The sequence below is a fragment of the Balaenoptera physalus genome (assembly GCF_965194825.1).
Source record: "Balaenoptera physalus genome assembly, chromosome: 7".
NCBI classification, from domain to species: domain Eukaryota; kingdom Metazoa; phylum Chordata; class Mammalia; order Artiodactyla; family Balaenopteridae; genus Balaenoptera; species Balaenoptera physalus.
Window position 1 is genome coordinate 33,860,842 of NC_138886.1, and position 25,717 is coordinate 33,886,558.

General features: G+C 42.4%; 1 protein-coding gene across 1 annotated transcript; it reads right to left on the reverse strand.

Moving 5' to 3' along the window:
- Window positions 1-281: 281 nt before the first annotated feature.
- On the reverse strand, window positions 282-25,574 carry ANP32B (acidic nuclear phosphoprotein 32 family member B). The gene is made up of 7 exons (XM_082468786.1): window positions 25,194-25,574; window positions 15,005-15,154; window positions 11,694-11,816; window positions 6,115-6,304; window positions 3,380-3,504; window positions 1,959-2,034; window positions 282-738 (listed from the first exon to the last, which is right to left on the reverse strand). The coding sequence occupies exons 1-7, from the start codon at window positions 25,245-25,247 to the stop codon at window positions 671-673; spliced, it is 786 nt and encodes a 261-aa protein (XP_082324912.1). The 5' UTR covers window positions 25,248-25,574; the 3' UTR covers window positions 282-670.
- Between the last annotated feature and the right edge of the window lie 143 nt (window positions 25,575-25,717).

The window sequence follows — 25,717 nt, forward strand, 5'->3', positions numbered from 1 at the left end:
ATGAGGATTAGAGTTAAATGCTCAAAGATCCTACATACTTGTGTATTTCCCCTCAATAACCACTAATATAAAAACACCAAAGAAACCAGTTCTTTAGTGTGTTTCAACACAGGCTTACAATCAAAGTCTTAAATTACAAATGTAAGCATACAACTAGGCTTTACCAAAGAGGAATGTGTTTATTTCACTTAAATTCTTAAAAATACTTTTTTGGCAGTTGTCACATAAAATGTCCTAATGTAAAAAAAATTTCGTTAAAAAGAAAAGAAAAGCATGAAAAAACAGACCCAAAATGTTAAGATTTTATTTACAAAGCTTCTTTGTTGTACAGAAAGTAAAAATGCTGTTACAATCTCAGCGTAACTGGCAGCCACGGACCGTTGACTCACCAATCACAGCTATCCACGCTACAGCAAGAGTCTTACACAAAAACCTAACAATGCTTACAATTTTGTTGGGGTGAAGTCCCCAAGCTTGGTGGTGGATTTCCAAGAGGGACTAAATGGAGGAAGGCGGAATGTCACAGGAACTATTCTTTGGCTCTTTGGGTGGGTGGGTGTCCTGGGGTTTGTATCACAGCTACTTTTTTTTTTTTTTAAACAGCTACCAAATCCATGTGAGCAGTCCAACCAATACGGAACAGTTCTTTTTTTGCAGGTTATTTGGGGTCTTAATCATCTTCTCCTTCATCATCTGTTTCTCTCTTCCTCTTTTCACCTTTCCCGCTTTCTTCCTCTTCTGTACAATAATAAAAATTCATTTTGAGACAACTGGAAAGGCATTTACTTTGCCTAATTATTGCTAACAGAGGTAACAACAATGAATTTTTTAACGGTTGGGAGATAAAAAATGATGTAAGCTTGGTCAAATCGACAGGTTGTTAATTAAGAAGTTTTAATTCTAAGAAGCATAAATAGTAGGCATGGAACCAAGAAGGGTAAAATGCACAGCAGCACCTCAAATCACAGCAAAGTTAACTCAGTTTTCTCAAGTTAAGTTGCTGTCTAACCAAATGTTTCTTATTTTTCTTACACTTGTTGGTCCCCCAAATCAGACATTAGCAGTTATTAAAATAAATAGCAAGGACTCTGGAGCTCCTTAAGCCTATTTCCTCATTTGTAAAATGGGGACAATGGCACTGACTCCATAGGGTTATTCTGAGGATTAAATGAAATAGCACGAAGTATTTAGCCTAGAACATGGCAAGACTCAAACTGTTGCAAGTTTATATTAACTAAAAAGAGATTTCTTAGACTCCTTAAGTATTTGAGACACAGAGACCTACACATCGTTCTGTTTTTTTCAACTAGTAAAAACTCATTGCTACTTTAACGAAATTAGCTAAATCTGCACTAAATTGTGTTCCAAAAAGCTCCCTGAAGGCAGAGACCAGGTCCTAATCATTGCTGTATCCAAAGTAATTTTAGTCCTGTGACTTGCACAGAGAGAAGATGCTGCTGAGAAAGTATGAACCAACAGAAAGCACAGCAAACAACCCAGTACTCTGAAACTTATACAAGCGTTAGAATCTACTTTCTAATAAATAAACAGATGTTTCACTGGTTTTGGTTGTGGTGGGGAAAGGAATAACACCAATAAAACTAGAAAGGTGTTATTTATCTACCCTGCAAAGATTAAAATCCAATTAAGATTTTTTTTAATGAAAAAATTCCAAACACAGAAATCTCATGCCTAACAGTAACACAAACGATGGGGTCTAAAAACACAACATGTGGGGACTGAGGCCGGGACTGCCTATCCTCATACAGGCACTACTAACTGCTGTAGAGCAGGTGGGTGAACCAGTACACACACACTAATGGGGCTTTACAAGTGCTTCTGAAGACCACCAGGGCCAAACGCATTTTATTTTCTTCTCAGTGATTTCAAATTCTAAATTAATGGACATTCCCCTTGATCTTTAACTGAGAGGGACCAAAGTGCATGCATTAACCCACCTTCATCCTCATCCTCATCTTCATCCTCATCGTCTTCATCTTCATCAACTTCTCCATCATGTCCAAATTCTTCTTCCTAAAGAATGGTAAATAGCATATCATTATTAGATTAATTCTGCCAAGTTAAGAAGTACGAAGAAAAACAAGAATTGTCAATTAAATTTAACAGTTCATTCAAAGAGAAAACTGTAACGTTACTTTTATCTACTTTAATATACTGAGAACTGCTGGTTTTTCTTAAATTAATAAGCTTAATTAAAAATTTTCTGGGGCTTCCTTGGTGGCACAGTGGTTGAGAATCTGCCTGCCAATGCAGGGGACATGGGTTCGAGACCTGGTCTGGGAAGATCCCACATGCCGCGGAGCAACTAGGCCCGTGAGCCACAACTACTGAGCCTGCACGTCTGGAGCCTGTGCTCTGCAACAAGAGAGGCCGCGACAGTGAGAGGCCCGCACACCGCGATGAAGAGTGGCCCCCGCTTGCCGCAACTACAGAAAGCCCTCGCACAGAAACGAAGACCCAACATAGCCAAAAATAAATAAATAAAGGAGTTCCTTTAAAAAAAACAAATTTTTTCTTTAAAAATCGCTTTTCAGAAGTAAGCGTTAATTAAAGACTAATTAAAGACATCTTTAATTAGTATACAACTTACAATGGATAACTCCAGAAATAATTTTAAAAACTTCAAAGCAGGTTTGGACAAAGATTTCCATATTCCCTTTCTTATAAAAAGCTTCTTTCAGAAACTTAATTTCATTAGACACCTATGAGATTATACAAATGCTCAGCCTTACGTTTGTAGTACAAAAGAACTTTTTTTTTTTTTTTTTTTGATGATGTCTAATTTTCTTGGCCTGTATTCACAAGTCCCCTTTAGGGTCAAAGTCACTCCTTTCTCCTATCCTTCTATGGTATTCAGCTCCTCAGAGATAACTGTTATTACTGCCTGTCCCATAAATTAGACTACCTGCCTCTTTCAGAGCAGGACCACATTTTTCTTCAACTTTTCATCCTCAACTCTTTAACACAGCAGGTACATAATGCGTTTACTGCATTAAGCTGGATATACAAGAAGTTCAGACTTGGTAAACATACCCTTCACTTCAATACAACAAAGGGGAGGACTTCCCATCAGTTCTCAATGTTTCCAGTTTTCTCACCCTACTGAATGAATACTCAACTTGTTGCTGCCTCCCAAAGTTAAAGGGTCAAAACTTACTCTGCAGAGCCAAGCACTGTCTAGTTAGCATTCAGTAAGTATTCTATTTAGTATTTACTAAAAGGGGGACAAGAGCTAAATTAATCAGACTGCTATTAGTCTATTTACAAGTATACTAATTTCTTCAGAAGACTTTTCTTTTTTAAACAATCCACACTTTTAATTACAAATGGGAAGCAGGGCAGCAAGAGGTGCACAGACCTCCCCACTGACTTCATCTTCATCCTCCTCCCCTTCTACATCTTCGTCTTCATCTTCATCCTCTTCATCATCAAACTCTTCTTCCTCACCATCCTCATCCTCCTCCTTGTCCTCATCTTCTCCTTCTGAAAACAGTCCAAAAGGAATACATCAAATACCCTGTGTGTCTCACAAGGTACACCTACTCAGGTGGTGGGGAGCTTTGGGTTGGTCCACAGGACAAATGCTGGGCCACACCAATGTCAAGGAAAACCACGAACTACAGTCACCTCCTTTCTTGCAAGTTGCTGAGGTTCAGTCCCTTTGACCTGAGCCCCATAAAATCCAGAGGCCAGGAGTCCTGGCGGACCAAGTGTACACTACAATACTTACCGATGAAATGATACAATGCCTAGGATTTGCTTCAAACTAAGGAAGGGGAGAAGTGGGTAGGAGTGTGTGTGTATGTAAAATAATATCAGGTGTGAACAGATCACGGCTGAAACTCAGTAACGGGAACATGAAAGTTAAAGTTAGTTTTACTGTTATTTCTACCTTTGTCTATGTCTGAAATTCTCCATAGTAAAAAGTCACACACACACACAAAAAAAACAAAAAGGACCCACCAACCTCCTTCTCTGGGGTAAGGGTACCACCACAAACCAGCTGTGCAAATCAGGAACCTGGGAAACACCCATAATAACCCCATGATGGGGATGGGGGTGGGGGCAGTGGTGGTAGCCAGGCAGGCTGAAAGGCACCTGTGTCCTGTGTCTCTACTCCATTTGGTGCAGGCCTCTCGTCAACTAGTTCTTACCTCTCCAGGTCCTGGAGCTCGCTGTGCTCTCTCCTGCCTCTGGACCCCACATGCTCTTCCCTTTCTTTTCTGTGTGGCTAACACTGGCTCAGTCTTTGAGTCTCAGTTAAACATCACTTCCTCAGGCCAACTTCCCAGACCCCCAGTCTCAGCTCCTATACTCTCACACACCTGGTGCTTCTCCATTACCACACACTTTGCTCACTTTTGATTATTTAGTTATGGTTACTTAACATTTCTCTTCTTAGTAGACAGTAAGCTCCAAGGGACAGGAACCATGTTTGGTTTTTTTTTAAAACTATTTTTAGATAGTTTTAAAAGCCTGGCACATAGGAAATTCTCAAATACTTGTTGCCTGACTGATCTTGCTCTCAAGAACTGCCTTCCACTCTCCAAGGAATTTTCTTTACAGGCTCCTGCCCATGGGTGGCTGCTCAATCCATTTAAGGTGGACTTAAAAACCAGTCTGGTTGTCCATATTTAAGAAAAACTGAGAACCAGCAATGAAGGGACTAAGTGATGTAAACATTTGGAACAAGATGAAACATCCTATTCAGCGTCCACTTTACCATCTAACATCCCATCTCTTTTTGCCTTGTCTCAAACCTGCTGCAAAACAAAACTGTAAAATGCTTCCAGAGTACTACCCCACTAATTGCAACCGAGGTGCCTGATGATGTTCTCCACTTTTCTTAACCATTTCTGTCTTAGAAACTTTCATCTTTAAAGAGATATCAAAAATAATGCTTCAAATACAGTAATGCTGCAAATTCCAGCAACATCAGGAATTCTAGGAGAATAAGTTTTCTTCATGCTGATTGATGTGATCACACTAATAGCTCTGCTTCCTCTAAGCCACTCAGGTGAGAAACCTTTTATCCTAAGAGTGACTCAGAGTAAACAAGTCACTGTGCAAGGAAAGCACAAGCTAATCAGGAGGGATAGTTTGGGTAGAAAATATACAAAGATTCTTAAAGATAACAGGATGTAAAAAACCTTGATCAAATGTCAAAAATAAAAAGTATATTCTAATTCCATGTTATAGCTAGAAATTATTTCCTTTATTAATGAAAAATGGAATCCAACTCATAGTGCTTTCAAATCATTACCTTTTAAAACTCTATAGTCATATATCGAAGCAGGAAAGATATTTATATTTGAATGTAAAAAACATGTACCAAGTACCTACCAAGTGCTAGGCCCTGTGAATAAAGAGATAAGAAGATAATCATAGGGACTTCCCTGGTGGTCCAGTGGTTAAGAACCCGCCTTCCTATGTGGGGGACGAGGGTTCGATCCCTGGTCAGGGAACTAAGATCCCATGTGCCGCGGGACAACTAAGCCACAGCTAGAGAGCCGGCATGCCGCAACGAAAGATCCTGCATGCCGCAACTAAGACCCGACGCACCCAAATAAATAAATTAATTAAAAAAAAAAAAAAAAAGAAGGTAATCATAGCATAGTTGGAAGGGACAAGAATAGCAGAGTGACAACTGTTACGAGAGAGGTAAACAAGGGGATGCTCTGGCACATACAAGGACCTAGGTCTCCAGCATCATAAAATGCTTCCCGGAAGTGTTGACAAAGCTGAGTTGATAAGGATAAGTAGGCAGTAGCCAAGAAAGGGAAACAGCTAGGAGAAAGGCAGGAGACCTGAGGCAATGGTCCTTTTAGTAAACCATAAACCACAAGTACTTCAAAAAACGGATTGAAGCAGTCTATGATCTCTAGGCTCCAAAACAAGACTAATTAGCTAACAAACCATTTTCTATTTTGATCATTTGAAGACTTCAATGCCCTAAGAGTTCCAAATTTAACAGAACACCTACATGCATGGATATAAATTATTTTTCTCAATAGCAAGAGCATTCAGTGGTCTAATCAGGACCTTTGGAAAGCAGAAATTAAGTTCACTGCACGTTGCTTTGTGCCCACTCACCTTCATCGTCCTCTTCTTCATCCACACCATCCACCTCGGCATCTGAGTCAGGGGCTTCACGATCCTCTCGGTCATAGCCATCCAGGTAGGTCAGCTGGGGAAGGAGCTTGAAGACGCTCTCTCGGTAGTCATTCAGGTTAGTAACCTCACAGTTAAACAGATCCAGGCTTTTCAGACATTCCAACTTTTTCTGAGGAAAAGGATCAAGAAACATACCTACTAAACCAAAGGAACATAAGCAACAAAACCCATCTCCTAAAGAGGTAAAATTCTAGGCTCTGAATTCAATTAGCTGCTACCTACTCAGCCTTGTACATAGGAAAACATTTCACGTCCTTTGCAACCTTTATATTAGGTCACTAGATTTTTAATTAGTCCTTCCCTTCTACCTCTATCCTCTCAGAGAACTGTTTTCTTTTGGCAGTATGAATAGTCTTAAGAAATATGAATTTGAAATATTTATTAAAACTGGATCTTTTTACAATATGAGACAAAACAGAGACTTTAACAAATCTGGTTCAAAACTAGGTTTTAATGTTTGAGTAATCAAATGACCAATAAGAACTTGCTGGGTTATCAAGCAGTAAGTCTTCAGTGCTCCGGGGTGGTAGAATAGGAAGGGAAAAAAAATTTTCAATCAAATCAATCAACATCAAGATCCTTGACGTTTCTACTTGGGGACATAGATGGGAAACACTCGAGAACAGAACCTAGTAAAGCACAAAGTGTGGTGATGTAGATATTTTCTGGGAAGACAGGAGTCAGTGCAAGCTGGGGGAAAAGAAGGGGGACTCAGAGTTGAAACGTCAAAAGTAGAGAAACTTTACACTCTTTTCTTCTTTTTTAATTTTGGAGGAAAAGATTGACACTATTACCAGAACTTTCTGATGTAAAATTCTTCTGATTTTACCATACCTTGAAGTTTTGTTGTAATACCTCTTTGTTTGAAACCTCAGTTTCATCTATCTAAAACAGTTAAGATCTAAAAACTTGGCCCAAGAAGTTTTCTGAGCAGCCAAAGCGAATAGGAAAATGTCCACGTATTCTACTCAGATCTTCATTTGTTATTACATCAGTGTACTAGTATTTCAATACCAGGTCTATTAAGTTTTGATTAAGGGTGAATTAAGAGATTGAGAGGGCAGAGTTAGTATTACAGGCAAGTAAGGAGACAGCAACAGAAAGTGACAATAGACCCTCATAGGGAGCAGAAGAGGGGGCAAACCGATAAAGAGTAAACACAAAATGTGAAGTACTGTGAGGCCTGGTGCCTTTTAAAATAGGGGCTTGGGGGGCATATGGATATACGGCTTCATAAATTTAACTTTTAATGGTTCTGAGTCAAGAGAAAAGTTTGCCATTCTCTAAAAAATTACTGAGAGGATCTCTGTATGAAGCAAGTTGCAAAAAAATAAATGTTTATGTTTAAAGACTTCGATGCTTTATTGGGAAATCTATTTCAACATTCACAAGGACCTGGGAAGAAACAAAGATGAAACAAAACCTTGTCTGCACGACTTGAGGTATCTGTGTAGTTCTTGGGAGTTACAAAATCATCTGAAAATCTCTGCTCTAAAGCAGACCTTGGCAAATGACAGCCGGCTGGCCCACTCCGGCCTGCCTCCCGTAGTTGTAAACCAAGTTTTACTGGAACACAGCCACACTCACTTGTTTATGTATTATGTATGGCTTCTTTTATGCTACAATGGCAAAGTGGAGTAGTTGTGACAGAGACTGCATGGCCTACAAAGCCTAGAAGATCTATTATCTGGTCCTTTAGAGGAAGGGGTTCCTGATCCCTGCACTCACAAATCTTCGTCTTCCTGATCAAAGAGGTTCCCACACTGGTTTTATTCTCACTGAGCAGCCCTTGGGAACATGGAGCCAAGCATGGAACACAGACAGTGTTACAGCAACAGGCAAATGTACTCCTCAAAACACCAATGTACGGTAATCCAAGAGTTTTGTGGATCCAATAATGTGCTTATGTAAGTCAGTACACTGAGGTCTTAAGAAAGCTGTCTCCAGCCCTTCTGATCATAGGGAGAACTGCTTTTCTGTCATGTAGCTTTCAGATGAGGTTCCCTACTGGACAGCCCCTGACCCCTAGAAGCCCAGGTATGACTTCTTGACAAAGAGGGAAAAAAATGCTGAAATACCACCCCAGACAACTGTAGAACTCTTTTCTCTTCACAGAAAGGTTGACTCTATACCAGTTAAGATAGAACCACGAGTATATTTAGGCAGCTTTCCCAGAGGCTCAGTATAAATTCTTCACTCAAAGGAATGAGCCATTTACTGTTCAACATTATTTCCTAGGAATGGATGTGCAAAAATACATATAACTCCAGATCTTTAATGCTCAACAGTGCCCCAAGCCTGTTTTCTAATTCTATCAACTAGCCTAGTACACAGGGCCTCCAAGGCTTTCCTGTTTCTGCAACTCTGAATCTGTCACATTTTTTGCTACTTCTTCAGAAAGGACCCGTTATGAATAATTCGGACATGCCAAACAGTATGCTAGAAAACGAAGTGAAAGCAAATAAACAACAAAACCCCCAATAATTGTAGGACTCTAGAATTGTTTAAAGCAGTAAAATTGTGCTTTAAGGCCCAAAATACACTACACACAGATTATTCAGGATCCCAATGTAATGTGTAAATACTGCTTAAAACAACAACAACAACAACAAAAAACCACAACTCTACCATTTCAGAAATTTGGCCTAAAACTAATAGGCTAGCCATAATAAACATTAAACATTTTATTAACAATAATTTTGCTTGCCTTCTTAGAATTTAGAAGGGCTTTGGGGGATGGTTTGGATGGCCCAGGTCTCTTAAAAAAGGTGTCCAAGGAAGTTTGAATTGATGCCTTCTTTGTCTCTCGATTAATGTCCCTGTAGTAAGCAGAGGCATTCACAATCATTGCATTGACTGTAAGAACTGGGCTCAACGTAGACGGTGTTCAAAATGTATGTGGTTGATGAGGATGAGGATGGTGTTTTTCCCCACTGAAGTATACTTTCAGAAGTCAGAATGGACCCAACATTTCCCCCCTTCACCTTCTCTTACAGTTTTATTTATCCTGAAGTTATAATGTCAGGAGACCCACCTAGCGCCCCCAGGAATCTGAATAGAAAGTTCAGGAGAATGGCAGGAGCTCAGCCTTTCCCAGACAGCCCTGGGTGTGTGGCACTGTGGCTCTGTCACTCCCTAGCCAAGTGTGTGACTCTGGACAAGGGATTCAGCCTCTCCTAAGCCTCAGCTTCCTCATGTGTAAAATGAGGGCCATGCTATTTCTATCTATTTTATAGAAATGTTGAGGATTACTAATGAGATAACATACATAAAGCATCCACTACAGTGTATGGTACATAGAAGATCCTCCAAAAATGGTAAATATTATAATGATTATTTTTCTTATACTTCATTGCCCCAGGGGATTGAGACTTTCATAGCCACCAAAGGGCCCTAATAAATCACCAAGCAGGTCAGGAACAACTCCCACACAATGTTTGCTTCTGCTCTGCCTCTGAATGCTAGGACACTGACAAAAGCTTCTGATGAAACATCAAAGAAGACTAAGGCTGCCAGGAGAATTAGGCAATGGCCAGTGATTTAGCATGGAAAGGTACTGCCTGGTGCTCTGTTCTAAAGAGAAGGGGTTCCTGTGCTTACAATGACGCTAAATTGATAGCCTGTCATTAACACAAACAATAAAGGCTTAGAGTACCCCATGGGACTGGGAGACCATCAGCACTTAATTTAGTGCTCCTGTTGGAACTCCCAGCTTAGGTCAATTTGGGTATGGAATAAATTTATAGGTTAAAAAGAGAAGAACAGGTCCCAAGGGTAGTGGAAAGAATGATGGACTTGGATTTGAATCCCTACTACCCATTTATTCTGCAGCTGCTGAGTAATTAAACTTGGTTTCCTCATTTCTAAAAGGAGGACATTCTCTCTTCTCTGCATTACATGAGGATACAATGGGCAAATGTTAACATCCTTGAATAAAGCAAACTGCAATAAATGTTTGCTTAAACATTGGAAATGGGGATTGATTTGGAGGAAAACAGAACTAGTGAAAAAGGAGGGAGCCCAAGTATCTGAGTGAACTGGTAACAGAAAAAAGGGGACAAAATTCATGGAGCAAAGGTGAACAACAGGCTCCCAACATTTATGAGAAATGAGCTAAATGTGGTCTACTTAATGAAACATAAAAACAAAGGGACTCGGTAAACAGTGACTAAATCTACATTGGAGCAGAGCCTCAATTACTATTAGGAGGGAAAAGACCCTATAGTTTTAGCAGGAAATCCTCTTTATTAAAAGTCATAATTTAACTCTATCTTCTCTTGAAATATCAACAGCACATTTTGTACAAATGATATGAAGTGCAAATATTTTAATATATTGTGATATCAGAAAAGATAGAAATAGCAGAAGGATGCCTTATCCTCTTGGGTTCTGCTCTGCTGGATCCTGAAAGACAGCTCCTATCTGCTATATAGCCCCTCTCCCAATTAATGTTTGCAAGTTAAGTCAGATGGAAATACTGACTTTATGTATAACAGGAAAAAAAAAAAAAAAAAAAAAACCCAGAAAGCTGCCACAAACTTCTTTGGGTGATATGAAACAAGTTTGAGTTTCATTAGCCTTATTAAAATAGAATTCTACTTCTATGAATAGAATGTCATATTTAGGGGAAAAAGTCATTTAACAATCTTGAAATCATAGGAATTTCCAGGTGGCAGCCAAAGAGAACAGGCTGTGGGGCTACCCCCTACCCTGCATTAACCCCTGCCTCCAGAAGCTCTTTTCTGGTCACTACAAGTTCCACTAGACTGGACCCCCATTAACACAGCTTCCCAACTTACAAAGCAAAGTAAGCGCATTACCTTATTTTATTCTCAGAACTCCTAAGTGAGGTAAGTTAGGCAGGGATTATTATCCTTCCTGCTTCATAAGTGAGGAAACTGAGGCCCAGAGAGAAGAAGCAATTTGCCCAAGGTCACACAGCAAGTCTATAACCCAACTGGCACTTAACTTTCCATAGCTTGTCCCAGTATGTAAGACTGAGGAGAATTTGGGGGTTCCCATGCAAAACTTTAGTCAACAGTGATCCAGCTACAGCACAAGGTCATGAATTAGAAGACCTAAAACTCATTGGAGCTGCCCTTGGCCTGTTCCATCTACAGATCAGATATGTCACCCAATATAAACAGCCTTTTCTGTAAAAGTATAATATAGAACAGTCTGGCCAGTCTGGGGAAACAATTTTAAGATAAATATTTAAGGCTATAGTTAATATATGACATTCAAAAAGGACAAAAAAGAAAAGAATTCCCCTTTGAAGGAAGCTACCACAAAAATAAGGGAGGGAGAGCAAAGTCACAGGAACACGTATAACTAAAGAGGCCCTGATTCTTTAAAACTGGACTCTTTCTATAAGAAGTACTATAAAAAACCACCACTTTCTGAGTCAATTATTATTTCCAATTATTTCCCTCACAATAAAGAAATATGAAAATGAAAATGACCAATAAGTCCTGGTTTTCAAATTCTTGATTACTTACCAAAGGTTCCAGGGTGCTGATATCTTTCAGTTTATTTCCACTTAAGTTTAGATGTGTAAGATTTGGAAGTTTTTCTGCTAACATATCCAGACCTCCAAAGATTCTATTGTCACTGAGCTCAAGCTGTTAAGAGAAAATGCACACAGCACACAAATACACACAGAGAAACACATATCATTAAAGTGTCATAAATAACGAATAAAGTTCTCAAACACCAAGATCAAATGATCTCTATTTTTTATTAGGGCATGTGTGTTCATTTTGTTTGATTAAACCCAAATAAGTAGTTTACAGATCCCAGGAACACTTCTGGGAAGGAGAGACATGTTAGGATTAGAAGAGTTGTATTTTCTTAACCAGCTGCTAATTATAACAGTTTGCTGGCCCCTAACATCAGCAAATACATTTTCTAACCTAAAAAGTGGGTCAAAGCAAATTAGAATTCTTTGAGAAGTTGTAATACTCTATACCTGCCAGGAAGGGTAAATGGTCTGTGCATTCTAAGCAGCTATTCTGTGTGCCAAGCAAAGCTCACAATGCCCACTTGAAACCTAATCTGGTTCTGTTCAGTGCTGGCTCGCCATGGGGTTCTACATCTGGAAGCCACCAGGGAATGTTGCTCTGAAGGCTACAGGAATGGTACAGGCCCTTAAAGAAGCTCCATGACTTTGGAAAAAGGGACTGGGGCAACAGCTTCAGAGTTGATGAAACCAACTCCCCAGAGGACACTTCTTGCACAAACCTGGCACTAGCCCTTGTAAGAACCCACTCTAATTTCTTAGCTGCAGGTCAAGTAGCACAGCAAGTGGTATGCCAATGAAGGAATGAGCCTTCACCAAGGAATATTGGACTCTTAGAGTGAAAGAAATTGGAGCCTGGAAAAATAAGATGGTTGAGAGCATCTAATTCAAACTCTTCATTTTGCAGATGAAGAAAACTAAGGCCAGACAGCTAGTTTCAATTCTCTTTTAACTGCCAACAACAACAATGGTAACTGTATCTAACCCTTACATAGTACTTCAGGCACTGTTCAAAGCACTAGAAATCCATGAACTCATTTGATCTCACAATCACCCTATGGGGTAGGTAGAATTATTACCCCCATTTACAGATGACAAAAATGAACTATGAAGAGACTATATAAGTGCCCACAGATCACACAGCTGTTACATCGGTGAACCTATGATTTGAAGCCAGTCAGGCTAGCTTCAATGTGCTCCCCCCTATGCTATGTACCTAGAACAGCATGACAACTTATGTAATTTAGTCTGGCATGCAATGAAATGAAGTACATGATGCAGAATAGAGGAACTTTTAAAAATTTAAATATTCGTTGAAAGAATGAATTTAAAAAACAGTAAGTCTGCTGCTTTGGTGTTATTAAGCATTTCGGAAGAGAAAAATGCAACATTTCAATACATTTTTTTTCCTTCTGATGGGACAGTCCAGTAAAATATCTAAAATTTCTCTTGGCCGGTTAGAATATCAACATATATAGTATTCACATCCTTTCAACATGAGTATCTTAGGGAGAAGAGATAACAAGGCAATCTGCCAAACATTTAGTGGCATATTTATTTTGAAATGAAATCAATGTGTAAATTTAGCAAACCTGCGACATTTATACACCAAAATTTCTTTCAGAACCTGTTTCTTGTTAAAAAAAAAACAATCTGTGCTCTAGGGTAGGAAGAAAATCAGCTGTGAGAACACCCAATCTGCCTTTAAGTTTGGTTTACAGATATCTCTATTCCTCCCTCTCTGACCCTACAAGGTAAGTGATTAACAAGACTTCAGAAGGGTTTGATACACTGATACACTGACTTTCTGAATAAGTGTGATAGTACACAGACCATAGGAATTCAGGAAAATGTACCAGGATGCTAGGAAAGTAGAACAGAACACAAAACACATAGTAGGGACCTGCTAGCATCAAGTTTATGTAGATACAGGCTAAAAAGCCATCAGTTTTTTATGGGCTTATCAGCGCTTCCAATGTCACAATAACCTATGCAAACATAAAAGGATTACACTTGAACCTCTAAAGGAAATGCCTGTCAGAAAAAAAGAAAAAAAATTTACAAATTTAAACATAACAGAATTCTTTCTGATAGGAGGGTCGCCCTGAAACTCATGAGGACTTTCTGAGCATTTATTACCTAAAAAAGGCAAATAAGTAAAAAGCACTTCTGGATTTTAATTCACGTACTTAACCAAAAAACAAGTCCCTCTCAGAATTCAAGCAAGCAAGCTACAGGAACAGCCTACCTGTCCTTTGCCTCAATTTGATTTCAGTTTTCTATGTGTATCTTTTTTAGATGAAGGTTCAACTTAAACTCCCTAATAAAGAGATTAGGTAAACAGTGGAGAATTCTGCAACACTGCCATGACCACAAACATTTTTGTATGTAATGGAAAAGATACTGGGTTAGCAAATAGGAAGATAAGGGTTCTAGCTTTGGTTCCAGTACTAACCACTTCTGTGGGTGGCTTTAGGCAAATTACTGTACCTTTCTGGGTCTACTGCTGTGCCTGTAAAACAAGGCTAGAAGATCTAAGTTTCTTCCAGTTCTGACATTCTGGGGTTTTGTGACAGGGCAACGTGCAAGGACATGAAAAAAACATTTTTCTTGAGGTTTTCTGTTTGTTGTTTTTTTTTGGGGGGGGGAGTTGTTAGAGGGGACAGCGATTGGTTTATAATTAGACCAATAAAGCCCTAACAATGGGCCGTCAACTAGGATAGGGAAGTACAGCAGTTTTGTTAAAATGAACTCTTGCAGTCAATCACAACACATTTTAAACTTCCTAGTCATTAAGAATTACATAATGTGTTTGAAATAACAGACTACAAATTTGGAAGGTCTATACTTCAATTCTCCCTTAATCAACATAAAACACGAAGAGTGGGAGGCACCTGTGGTTCCTAAACCAGAGCATACTAAGAACAATACGAGTTAACATCATAGCAACAGATTCGTAACAAGAAGTAATATTCACAAAATAATTATTCTTCATAACTACTATTTATTGAGCACCCAACATGTATTATTTCCAAACATCATAGCAATTCTGCAAGGTCAGGTGGTATTACAAGTTTACAGATGAGGAAACTGAGTCTTAGAGAGATTAAGTAATCTGAGTAAGATTTACCCATCAGGAAAATGTTAGAGCTGGAATTCAATCCCAGATCTGCCCAGTTCCAAAGGCCATATGCTTTCTGCTACACTAAATGCTTCCTTACAGATAGAATCATATATTTTTCCTTTCCGCAGAATGGTTTTCCCTTCTACTGTTAAAGAAAAAGCACTTACCTTTTTCAATTTAGGTAGTTTGGGGAGATTTGAAACTGAAATCAAGCCTACATTTATTAAACTGAGGAACTCTAAGTTCACAAATTCAGCTGTTAGGCCCTCAATTTTCCCATCATTTGATTTGCAATTGTCCAGGACAAGTTCTCGAACCTGTGGGTGACAAAGTGGGGAAGAAAAGCTTTAAAAAACAGGCAGAAAACAAAACACAATGCAAAAACTCCAACCATAAATACCCACCAAACCACCCACATATAGTGGCAGCCTCAACTTAGACCTAGGTCACAGTTATAAATAAATGAAAAATGATTAAGCCTTTAGTAACAATATTCTAATAGATATCAAAGGTGGAATGTCACACCATGGTACAAATAAAGATTTAAACTCTTTACTTTCCAGAGACAGAAACTACAGTTCTTACGAGATAAGTGAAGAAACGATATCCCCCTTATTCCTTTTCCCAAGTCTGTTCCGCAAGGGGCAGCTTTAACTACAAATGCGGAGTGAAGATACCCCCCCAACCCCTGCAACCCCTTTAGGCCGAGTCTTCCTCAAGGCCCAGGAGACTGACACAAGGAAAAGAGGAAAGCTTCACTTTTCCCATCAAGGTCACTAAGAGATTGTGGCTACAGGTTTCTGGACTATACATTTCTACTTTTGGTCTTATTAATCTTTACTAAGATTATTTTGACACTAGGAAAAGATCAAGATGCAAGAGGCCTTAATTCAAAACAAAGATCATTTTGTGTTACATGTAAGAAAGTATTTCTAGGGGAGAGAACTGTTAGACATTAGGTTCCTTTTTCAGGCCACAAAATCTCCTTATTTGGAGGTCCTGAAATTCAGGATTCAAATCCATCCAAAGGTATCACATCTGAAGATTGTGAATACTGATTATTTAATAAAGTCTACTGTGTGAATATCTACCATGATAATCCCTACTGCCATTCTTGCTCTGTGGTTGACTCTGAAACTTGCAAGTTTTAAACACGTTTTGATAAATTTACACTGATGCAAATTAGTTTTAACTGCCAAAGGCATTCTTGCAGTGAATCTAACACGTTTATTAGCATTAATCAAGCATGTATGAGAAGAAGATGCTGATAGTTCTAAAATGAAAATAGGGGCTAGTAGTTTCTTCATTCTCTTATACAAAATCCAAGGATACTACTCTAGCAATTGCTAACATTTATGGAGAATTTACTCATTTTTCTTTGTACCACCATACCCTCCCCTCAGTTACAGAGAAGGAAACTGATTTAGAGAGTCAGTGACACCCACAACACCACAACTTCATGCTCGCTTCTTCACTACTTCTCACTACTCTACTTCCTCTTCAGAAGCCTTGCTTTCAGGATGCATATAGGCCCATTATATCTTTTGCTTCTTTCTTCCCTTCCTTCCACTTTTCTCTAGCTACCTCGGACATTCTTTCCTCTTCTGATGAAAATTAGCACATCTGAAAACTTAAGGTAGACTGAGGAGAGCTGGGCTCCAGAGACAGATACTTAGGGTTGAATTCTGGCATTGCCACTCACAACCTGTGTGACCTTAGACAAGTCACTTAACCTATCTGTGTCTCAGTTTCCTCATCTGTGAAGTAGAACTGTTATAGAAAGTAGTGCTTGGGGCATAGTGAATACTGAGAAAGTAACCTCTGGGAAAGGGTGTAGGAGAATGACAAAGACCTTTACTATTTACTTTATTCCTATCTGTACTAAGTTTTCTACAAGCATGTATTTCTTTTGTATTAAAAAAAAAAAAAGTAGGACTTCCCTTGGTGGCACAGTGGTTGGGAATCCGCCTGCCAATGCAGGGGACATGGGTTCGATCCCTGGTCCAGGAAGATCCCACATGCCACGGAGCAACTAAGCCCATGCGCCACAACTGCTGAGCCTGTGCTCTAAAGCCCGCGAGCCACAACTACTGAGCTTGCGTGCCACAACTACTGAAGCCTGTGCGCCTAGAGCCCGTGCCCCGCAACCAAAGAAGCCACCGCAATGGGAAGCCCGCACACTGCAACAAAGAGTAGCCCCCCTTGCCACAACTAGAGAAAGCCCACGCGCAGCAACAAAACCCAATGCAGCCAAAAATAAATAAATAAAAGATAAATACATTTATTAAAAAAAGAGTAAAACCAGCAAATCATTTAAAAAAAAGGTCAAGTGTAATCACCCACCAACCTAAGTAGTATACTGTAATATAACTAAATGTTTCTATTTGATTTGGGGGGTTTTCTATGACTATATCTGACAGAGAATCCAAAAACGTTATACAGAATGACACCAATATGCCAAAAGCCAAGTAAGGAGGAATTTAGATAGCCATTTTGCCTCCCAGCCCATGGGTGTACCTCTTGGACATTTCTCTCAACTGGTAAAATTCCGCTTTAACTAGAGTCATCGAAGAGTTAGAACAAGTCTGCTGAACCAAATAGCCGAATAGGAAGCAAGGAGAAATTGGGAGGGAAAAATGATGTTAAAGTGGTCCAAATCTGCAAATCTAACTGTTGAGTATGAAAGATGATGGAGAGGAATTGAGGTTCTGATTTAAAGAAATGGGAACTATGTAGCTGGATGGAAATAGGAAGGAACAGCTTTGGGGATGGGGTGGGGGGGAGAGCAGGTATATAATGAATACCACGAAGAATACCAAGTTTAAAGTTCTCATGAGAAGTCCAGGTGAAAGTATCCCCAGGCAGCTGGACATGAGGGCCTGGAGTTCACGGGAGTTCTAGGTTTAAGTTCTGTATTTGGAAGTCATCAGGGCAGAGACAGTAGTGAAAAGATGGAATTCCTAGGAAGAGAACCAAGGATGGAACCCGGGGAATCCTGCAAAGGTGACTTGAGAAGAATCAGTAGTACCCAAAGGTGAAGCATTAGTTTCAAACACCTAGAAAGGTTTATGAAATAAGGCATAAGAAGTTACTGAGGGGGGGGGAAAAACGGACTGAAAAAAATTAGATAACAATGTAACTGTCCATCAACAAAGGACTCATTTCCAGGATACAATGTATGATGAAAAAGGTACAAAATGTATAAAATGTTTTCATTTATGTCACATATCACACATTCACTTTCTTATATTCTTCTCAGGGAGAGAAAGTGACTGGCTGGGGGACTTTTCCATAACCTTATTTAACATTTCTATGATGAGATTAATTTATTAAAAAAAATAAAGGTTAAAAAAGAGGTCACTGCTAGGGACTTCCCTGGTGGTCCAGTGACTAAGGCTCCACACTGCCAATGCAGGGAGCCCAGGTTCCATCCCTGGTCAGGGAACTAGATCCCCCATGACACAACTAAGACCTAGCGGGGCCAAATAAATAAATATTAAAAATAAAATAAAATAATTTTTAAAAAAGGTCACTGCTAGCCTTGAAATTTCATCAAGCTTCATGATGGCAGGGTCATGTCTATTTTAGTTACCACCATACCCCAGTATGAGAAGGAGCCTTCACAACTGTTAAATGCAGAAAAAAATGGCATTGGGGTTTGTGTCAGGATTGTAGGGGAATGAGCAGATGATGAAACAGAGGAAACCTGGGTATGAAGAGAACCTACTTTCTGATCATAAGCATAATCACATTAATGCAAAGCATATTGCTGTTTGTCACTTAATACTTTGGTATTTTTTTTTCAGTCTTTGTATATTTTAAATACAGCAAGATGAAACAATATTACTTAGCATATTTTAACAATTATAAATATTTTTAATGGCTAAAGAAATTAAAGTGTATGGATGCACCATAAATTACAATCCTCCCTATTGAACATGTTTCCAAGTTTATTATATATAATGCCATGCTATCTTTTTATGTGAAATTTCTTTTGTAATAAGGATTGTTTCCTCACAATCTATTGCTAGGTGAAAAAAAATATAAACGTTAAGAGTCGCTGAGTTTTGAGTTCTTTATTTAAAATGGCAACCAATCCCTCTCAACACTTTTTTGTGACCTTTCTTGACATATGGAAATTCTAGGTATTTGCATATAGTTATTAAAAATGAGATGTTATTCTACTCTTATTGAGGATGGAGCAGCTCTTTTATGGAGAAGAGATGGCTAGGATGGGTATACGTGCAGGTAAGTTTATAAGTGGGAGAGTGAGAAGTCAGGGAACGCACACCTGAGACCTTTAATTTTCTCCATGAGTAGGAGGCAACAGAATTTATTGGGGTGAGTACAGGCAAGGGCTGGGCTGTATGGCACAGCAGTGAAATCATGTCCCTAGACTTTTCCAGGAAGGTTAAGCACGTAGTAAAGAAATGGGCTAACCCCAGAACAAAGTTCCAGAGGCACAGTAAGAAGACGAGCCACAAACAAGCACAGAGCACTGTGGGAAATTACTGCAGAAAGCAGAGACCAAAGGAGGGTCCACTTAGGGCTGTGCCCAAGGATGACAGGTCTGCAAAGCCTGCCATAAGCAGCCTTCTAGCCAGTCTGAAGTTCTAAACAGGACCCTGGTGAAAAGGTGTCTGCTCTCAGGCATTGTGTCAGCAGCATTTGAGATAACTAAGCCTCCCCTCTCCCCCAATTCCTTCTTGAGGGTGAAGGGATCCAGACTGCCTTACAAGGGAAGGTACATGGGGTGGGGGACATATAATGCCATGGCATCCCAATCTAGACCCAGAATAAATGGGAGGTTCTAATCAAGAAAAAGCAGCCCTATAATCATCAATTATAATTGTTATAAGAGGGGAAAAGAAGATACAGAGGATTAAAAATCACTGAGTTGTCAATTTTTTTTTAGTTAGAAAATACATGATTATTATAGTAAGCGAAATATGTGGAAATATGTCCAAAAATGTAGAAAGTAACTCCTGCCACCCTTGATAATTTCCATCTTTCTGAGTTAACCAGTCTTCAAACCTTCCACCCTACTATTATTTTAAAATAATGTTTGCAAAATGACGGTAGAATAGAATATTAGCAGTTCTCAAATGTGTTTGGATGGCAGAACTGTTGGTATGAAGGAAGGAAACACTCATACCCTACTGGTGGGGAGAACCATTCTAGAAAGCAATTTGACAGAGATTCACATTACAAAATGTTCATTTCAATACTACTTAAAACAGTAAAAAACCTTCTAACCACCTAATGGGGATGGTTAAATTATGACCTATGCGGATGTTAACAATGAGGCTGTAAAATAATAAATTGTGCCAGAGAAAGATAAAGATGTTTACTATATTTTAACAAGATATTATATGCATTAATAGCATGATCTGAGTTTAGAAAAAAAAATTCTCGTGGACTGTACACCATAATGTCTAGATGGTAGGATGGGTGTGTATGAGATTTCTGGGTTTTTAAATTTTTCCTTCTCTATATCTACTATTTTTTTAGCTTATCTGTATCAAATTTTTCTTCAATGAAGACTGTATTCCTTATACAAGGAAAAGAACCCAATTAGCTGCGATGCAACCAATTAGAATATCCCACGGAGCTCAAAATCACATCATAACAGACACAACAATAAATGCCAAAAGTTGAGGGAAAGGTTCTTCTCACATTATGTTGTCTTTTTTTTCCTTTTTTTTTTTTTTTTTTTAAGGCCGCACCATGCGGCACGTGGGATCTTAGTTCCCCAGTCAGGGATCAAACCCGCGCCCCATGCATTGGGAGCGTGAAGTGTTAACCACTGGAATACCAGGGAAGTCCCCTCACGTTAGTTATTTTAAAAATTAAATTTTTTTTAGTAAATTGGGACTAAGGAAAAACTACTCTTATTTGTGGGATATGAAATGTCTCAGTCTAGCATACAGCCCACCAGTGTTCCACAGGGGCATTGATTGTAAACCACAAGAACTGCATGACTTTCTAACTTTGAACACAAGACTGGAACAGAGCTAACATCAAAGCTAGATACCCCTACATTCATAGTTAATGAGGTGCTCGTATCATTGGCATGTTTGGCATAATAGAAAGATTAGGGCCTCACATAAAGAACAGGTATTTTCTCCAATTCTGGAATATATCTAAATTACAAATTTAGATATAGGTAATAACTATATCTTGCTACTGCATGTCTCTTCTCACATCTGACAACACTACCAATTTCTGTCGTATACATGGTACGTTCTAGTACTATACAATTTGTTCTCAGTGAAATAACTGACAACACAATATTTTGTATAAAATATTTCCTATCCTTGCCTATAATTTAAAAACAGTGATCACTGTTCTTTTTGAAGATTACTTTAAAATGCCATCTTAAGCCATTTTTTCCACTATGAGAACAAACCTCTTATATAAAGAGGTGTTTTGGACTTAGAAAAAACTGAATTATTATATTCCTTTATGAGTCACCCCCTTAGGGAAATGAGCATACCGGTTTATAACAGGTGAAATGGAACCTATTATCTTGGTCTGTCTCACGTACTTCGGCTAAAGAACACAAGAAGTAAAGTGTTACCAGAGTCTTCTTCAAATCCCCAAATAAAATAAAAACAAAAAAGCCACACTCACAATAAAAGCCCATCTGGGGATTTCCCTGGTGGCTCAGTGTTTAAGAATCCACCTGCCAATGCAGGGGACACGGGTTCGAGCCCTGGTCCAGGAAGATCCCACATGCCACGGAGCAACTAAGCCCGTGTGCCACAACTACTGAGCCCGTGTGCCACAACTACTGAAGCCCGTGTGCCTAGAGACCGTGCTCCACAGCAAGAGAAGCCACCGCAATGAGAAGCCCGCGTACCGCAACAAAGAGTAGCCCTCGCTCTCAGCAACTAGAGAAAGCCCACGTGCAGCAACGAAAACCCAACACAGCCAAAAATAAATAAATTTATTAAAAAAATATTCCATTTCAGAAAAAAAAAGCCCATCTGGTCTTAAAACAAAAACACTTATGATCAAGCCTCCACTTACCCTCCTCAGTCTTAGATCTCACTTTATGACATCAAGATCAACCAAGGAATACACTGTGTTGTGCATTTTAGAGCCTCCTGTCATTATACCAATACATTCAATAGAGACAGGGTTCTTCTTCTTTCCCCAAATGACAAGAGACTGCAGGATTCCAGAGGTCAAGGCTACTCTTTAACAGCTGGCTCCACAACAGACGTATGGAGCCATGTGACTAGCTGACTCAGAATCATCTTGGAACGTCTCATTTACCTTAAAGATGATGCTTTTGTGCAAAACATTTTTAAACTCTTATTTTAAAATTTCCTACAGCTTCCCCCCACCCCCCAAAACCTTCAGTTTAAGATCAGAGCTTTCCTCTCTTAAGAACCTAACTCTTACTCAGTCTCCCTGTAAGAGTCCCTAGGGGAGCCATTCTTTACCCCACAATCCTGGCTGGCTCCCACGACACTCTCCTAAGGCCCCCTTACTTGCACAGTGCAACAGGCACCACTGGGTTCTGAGCTTCAGGAGGGAAGGGACTGCTCTCTGCCTTGTTCACACTGCTTTTCCAGGCCCTGCCATACTGTTGGTACTCAAATATTTATTTAATAAAACCAGTGGATTACGGACTTCCCTGGTGGCAGAGTGGTTAGGAATCCGCCTGCCAATGCAGGGGACACAGGTGCAAGCCCTGGTCTGGGAAGATCCCACATGCCGCAGAGCAACCAAGCCCGTGCGCCACAACTGCTGAAGCCCGCATGCCTAGAGCCTGTGCTCCACAACGGGAGAGGGGCCCGCACACCGCAACAAAGAGTAGCCCCCCGCCCCCCACCCCACTGCAACTAGAGAAAACCCGCGTGCAGCAAGAAAGACCCAACACAGCCAAAAATAAATTCATTTTTAAAAAAGTCAAGATATTTTTAAAAAACGTCATATATTAAAAAACAAAAAACAGTGGATTACAGTAGGAGAGTGCAGTCCAACACAGTAGCCACTAGTCACCTGTGGCTTTTGAGTTCCTGATATGTGAATACTGCAACTGACAAACTGACCTTTCAGTATAAGTTAAATAGCCACACGACTCTAGCCTGTTTTGGGCAAAAGGGCAAGGCTTAAGATGATTTCTTGAAAAATTAACGCTTGCACATATATATGTTTTAAAAAAGCAATATATTAGTTATTTCATATACAAATTCCACATACAACTAGCCCAGCTGTATTTCCCAGAAGGAGCAACAGTGCTCTTAGCTGAGTGTTTTAAGAGTACTTTATGCACCCTCAAAGAATTCAAATTCCAGATTTTAAGGCACTTTGAAGACCCATGTGTAATTTTCTCTTGGAAAATTTGGCTAAATCTAATTCCTCCACATTCTCCTCATTTGAAACTACGCAGTAATAATTTAAACGTCTTAAATTAACAACTCCTCAAAATGAGATCACAACTCTACAAGTTTTACAGTATGAAGAAGCTTAACGGTTCAATATACTAGCACGTGGCCGACACAAAATGTCTGACTGATGGACGGAAGGGACCACTGAGGTCAAACCTCAACCTTAAAAACCCAGAGCACCGAGTCGAGACGCCCACCCCCCCGAGGTCCTCCAGGGACAAGCGGGGAGGCCACGAGGTGCAGCGACCCGGCACCTCATTTGTGGATACCTCAGGGATTCAAAACCTCATGCACACAAGGGAAAGCCGGTTGACGAATTCCCACAAGTTGGCAACTTGTTACCCATAGCTCCCTGACTGCACGAAACGCGCCCATCGCCAGCCTGGCGCGAGGTGGAAGGACTTCCCCTCGGCTGCCCCAGGGCCAAAAGACGCCACTCACCCGAAGAAGGGGTCTGGCAGAGGCACGGCCTCCCCGCGCGGGGGCCAGGAAACAGGGCCCCGCACCCGGCCACGGGAAGGCGCTCTAGTTCGCGGGGAGGGCCAGGAGAGAAAAGAAAGCCGATTCTTAAACGTCCACCCGCCGCTCACGCAGCCGCGGCGGGGGAGTGCCGGCCAGGGTCGGCGGCCCTGGAGCACGTGCGAGGACAGAGGCCGCCCAGCCCGCGAGCCCAGCCGAGGCCCCCCCGTACCCCCGACGCTCGACCGGGGCGGAGGCGGCCGCCTGGCGTTGCCCTTTTAAGAAGGGGGGAGGGAGACGGCAGCGCGCCCAAGAGATGAGTCGGCGGCGGCCGGAGCGCGCGGCTCCATCCAGAGCGAGCCAAGCCCTGGCGAGGCGGGCACCGTACAAGCCGCAGGCTCGGCCCGGGGAGCAGCGGCCCACAGCCACCGCCGGTGCGGACGGGCAGGGTCCCGCTGCCCGAGCCAGCAGGCCGGCTCACGCGGCGGAGGGAGACGAGCGCTCGCCAACATGGCGCTGTGTCGGCCTGTGGCGCGCCCCGGCTGACGCGAGGAGCCGCCGCCGCCCGCCCACACCGAGGGGCCAGCCTCTCGGGCAGGGGCCCCCGGGCTCTGCCGCGGCGGCACGGGGGGAGGGAGAAGCCGCCTACGCCACACCGGCGGCCCCGGGCCGAGCAAGGCCCGCCCTGGGAGGCCGGGACTGGGGAAGGCCCGGGGGGCAAAAAGGGAGCTAGAGAAATGCGGGAGAAAGTTTTATTTTTAGGCTTGAAAAATGGCGGGAACCGCGTCCTTTTTTCAAACTTGGCCTGGGGAGGGGCGGCGGTTGCGCCACCGACGCCGCCCGAGCTCGCCCCTCCCCCGCTCCGCGCGCGCCAGGCCATGCCTGCCCAAGCCCCCCAGCGCCCGAGGGGACTTCCCGTCCCCCTCAGAGGCAAAGAGCCCCCTACTCGCCCCTCGGCCCCTGACCTAGCCGGGCCGGCGCCAACCGCGAGGCCTGGCCGGAAGAGCCCACCCCCCGCCCCGCCCGAGCCCCTTCCCCGGCCGGCCCGGGTCGCACGGAGCCCGGCCTGGCCCGCAACGGGCCCAGCCCCGGCTGGCCGCGCGGCTTCTCGGCAGGCCGGGCCTCCGCCCGGCCGCGTATCCCGGGAGGCTGCAAACATGGCTCCCAGCGTTACACAACCCCCTCCTCCCTCCCTTGCCGCCGGCCACACGCACACGCGCTCCTCCGGGAAAGGACCCCGGCGGGCGAGGAGCTCAAAGTTTGCTTTTCCCACCCCACCGCCTTCCCCGGACGGCCGCGGGGGCCCGTGGGCGCCAAAGAGTTAATCCCCGCGCGCTCGCTCCCCCCTCCGCGCCCGCCCGCCTTCCCCGTCCGAGCCCGCGAGCTGCGCTCTTCCTCGCGCCGGGCCGGCGAACCCGCGGTCGGGGCCCCGCAGGTGGCCACCATTACATGCAAGTCATCGGGGGAGAGGGCGCCCGAAGGGGGCTCTGCTTACAGCTGCCGGGGTCCGGTTCCTCAGCTCCAGGTGGATCCTCCTCTTCATGTCCATGTTTCTCTCTTCCCCCCTCTCCAAACTTAACTTTCCGCGGCGGGGGCGGAGGGGGGAGAGGCGTCCCAGCCTGCGCAGCGAGGGCCGTCAGAAGGGGTCTGCTAGCAGCAGAGGCCGGCGGCGCGGTCCCAGGCGGTGGGCGGCGTGCGGGCAGGCGAGCGGAGCCCCCGGAGCCAAGTTACTCACGGGAGCGGAGAGAAACCATGGAGGGAAAAGGGGGCTGGAGCGCAGCGCTTGTCTCACTACCGCCGCCCCCGGCCGCGGCCCCGCACTGCGCTTAAACCGGCGACGCGTCGCGGGTGGCTGCTCGGCTCGACTCGGCCCCGCGCGGCGCCGCTCGGCTCAGCGGCCGCGGTGCACCAAGGACGGGGCGGGAAGAGGCGCGGCGGGAGGGGAGAGGCGCGGCAGGAGGGGCGGAGGCTTGGGGGAAAAAGCGCAGCGGGGTGGACGGGAGTGACTTACTCCCGCCT

Excerpts from the sequence above, each read along its gene's own strand:
- ANP32B (XM_082468786.1), bottom strand. The coding sequence starts at position 25,247 with ATGGACATGAAGAGGAGGATCCACCTGGAGCTGAGGAACCGGACCCCG. Across the intron at positions 15,155-25,193 it reads GGAACCGGACCCCGGCAGCT|GTTCGAGAACTTGTCCTGGA; the intron begins GTAAGCAGAGCC and ends TGTCACCCACAG. Across the intron at positions 3,505-6,114 it reads TGAAGAAGAGGACGATGAAG|AAGGAGAAGATGAGGACAAG; the intron begins GTGAGTGGGCAC and ends GACTGTTTTCAG.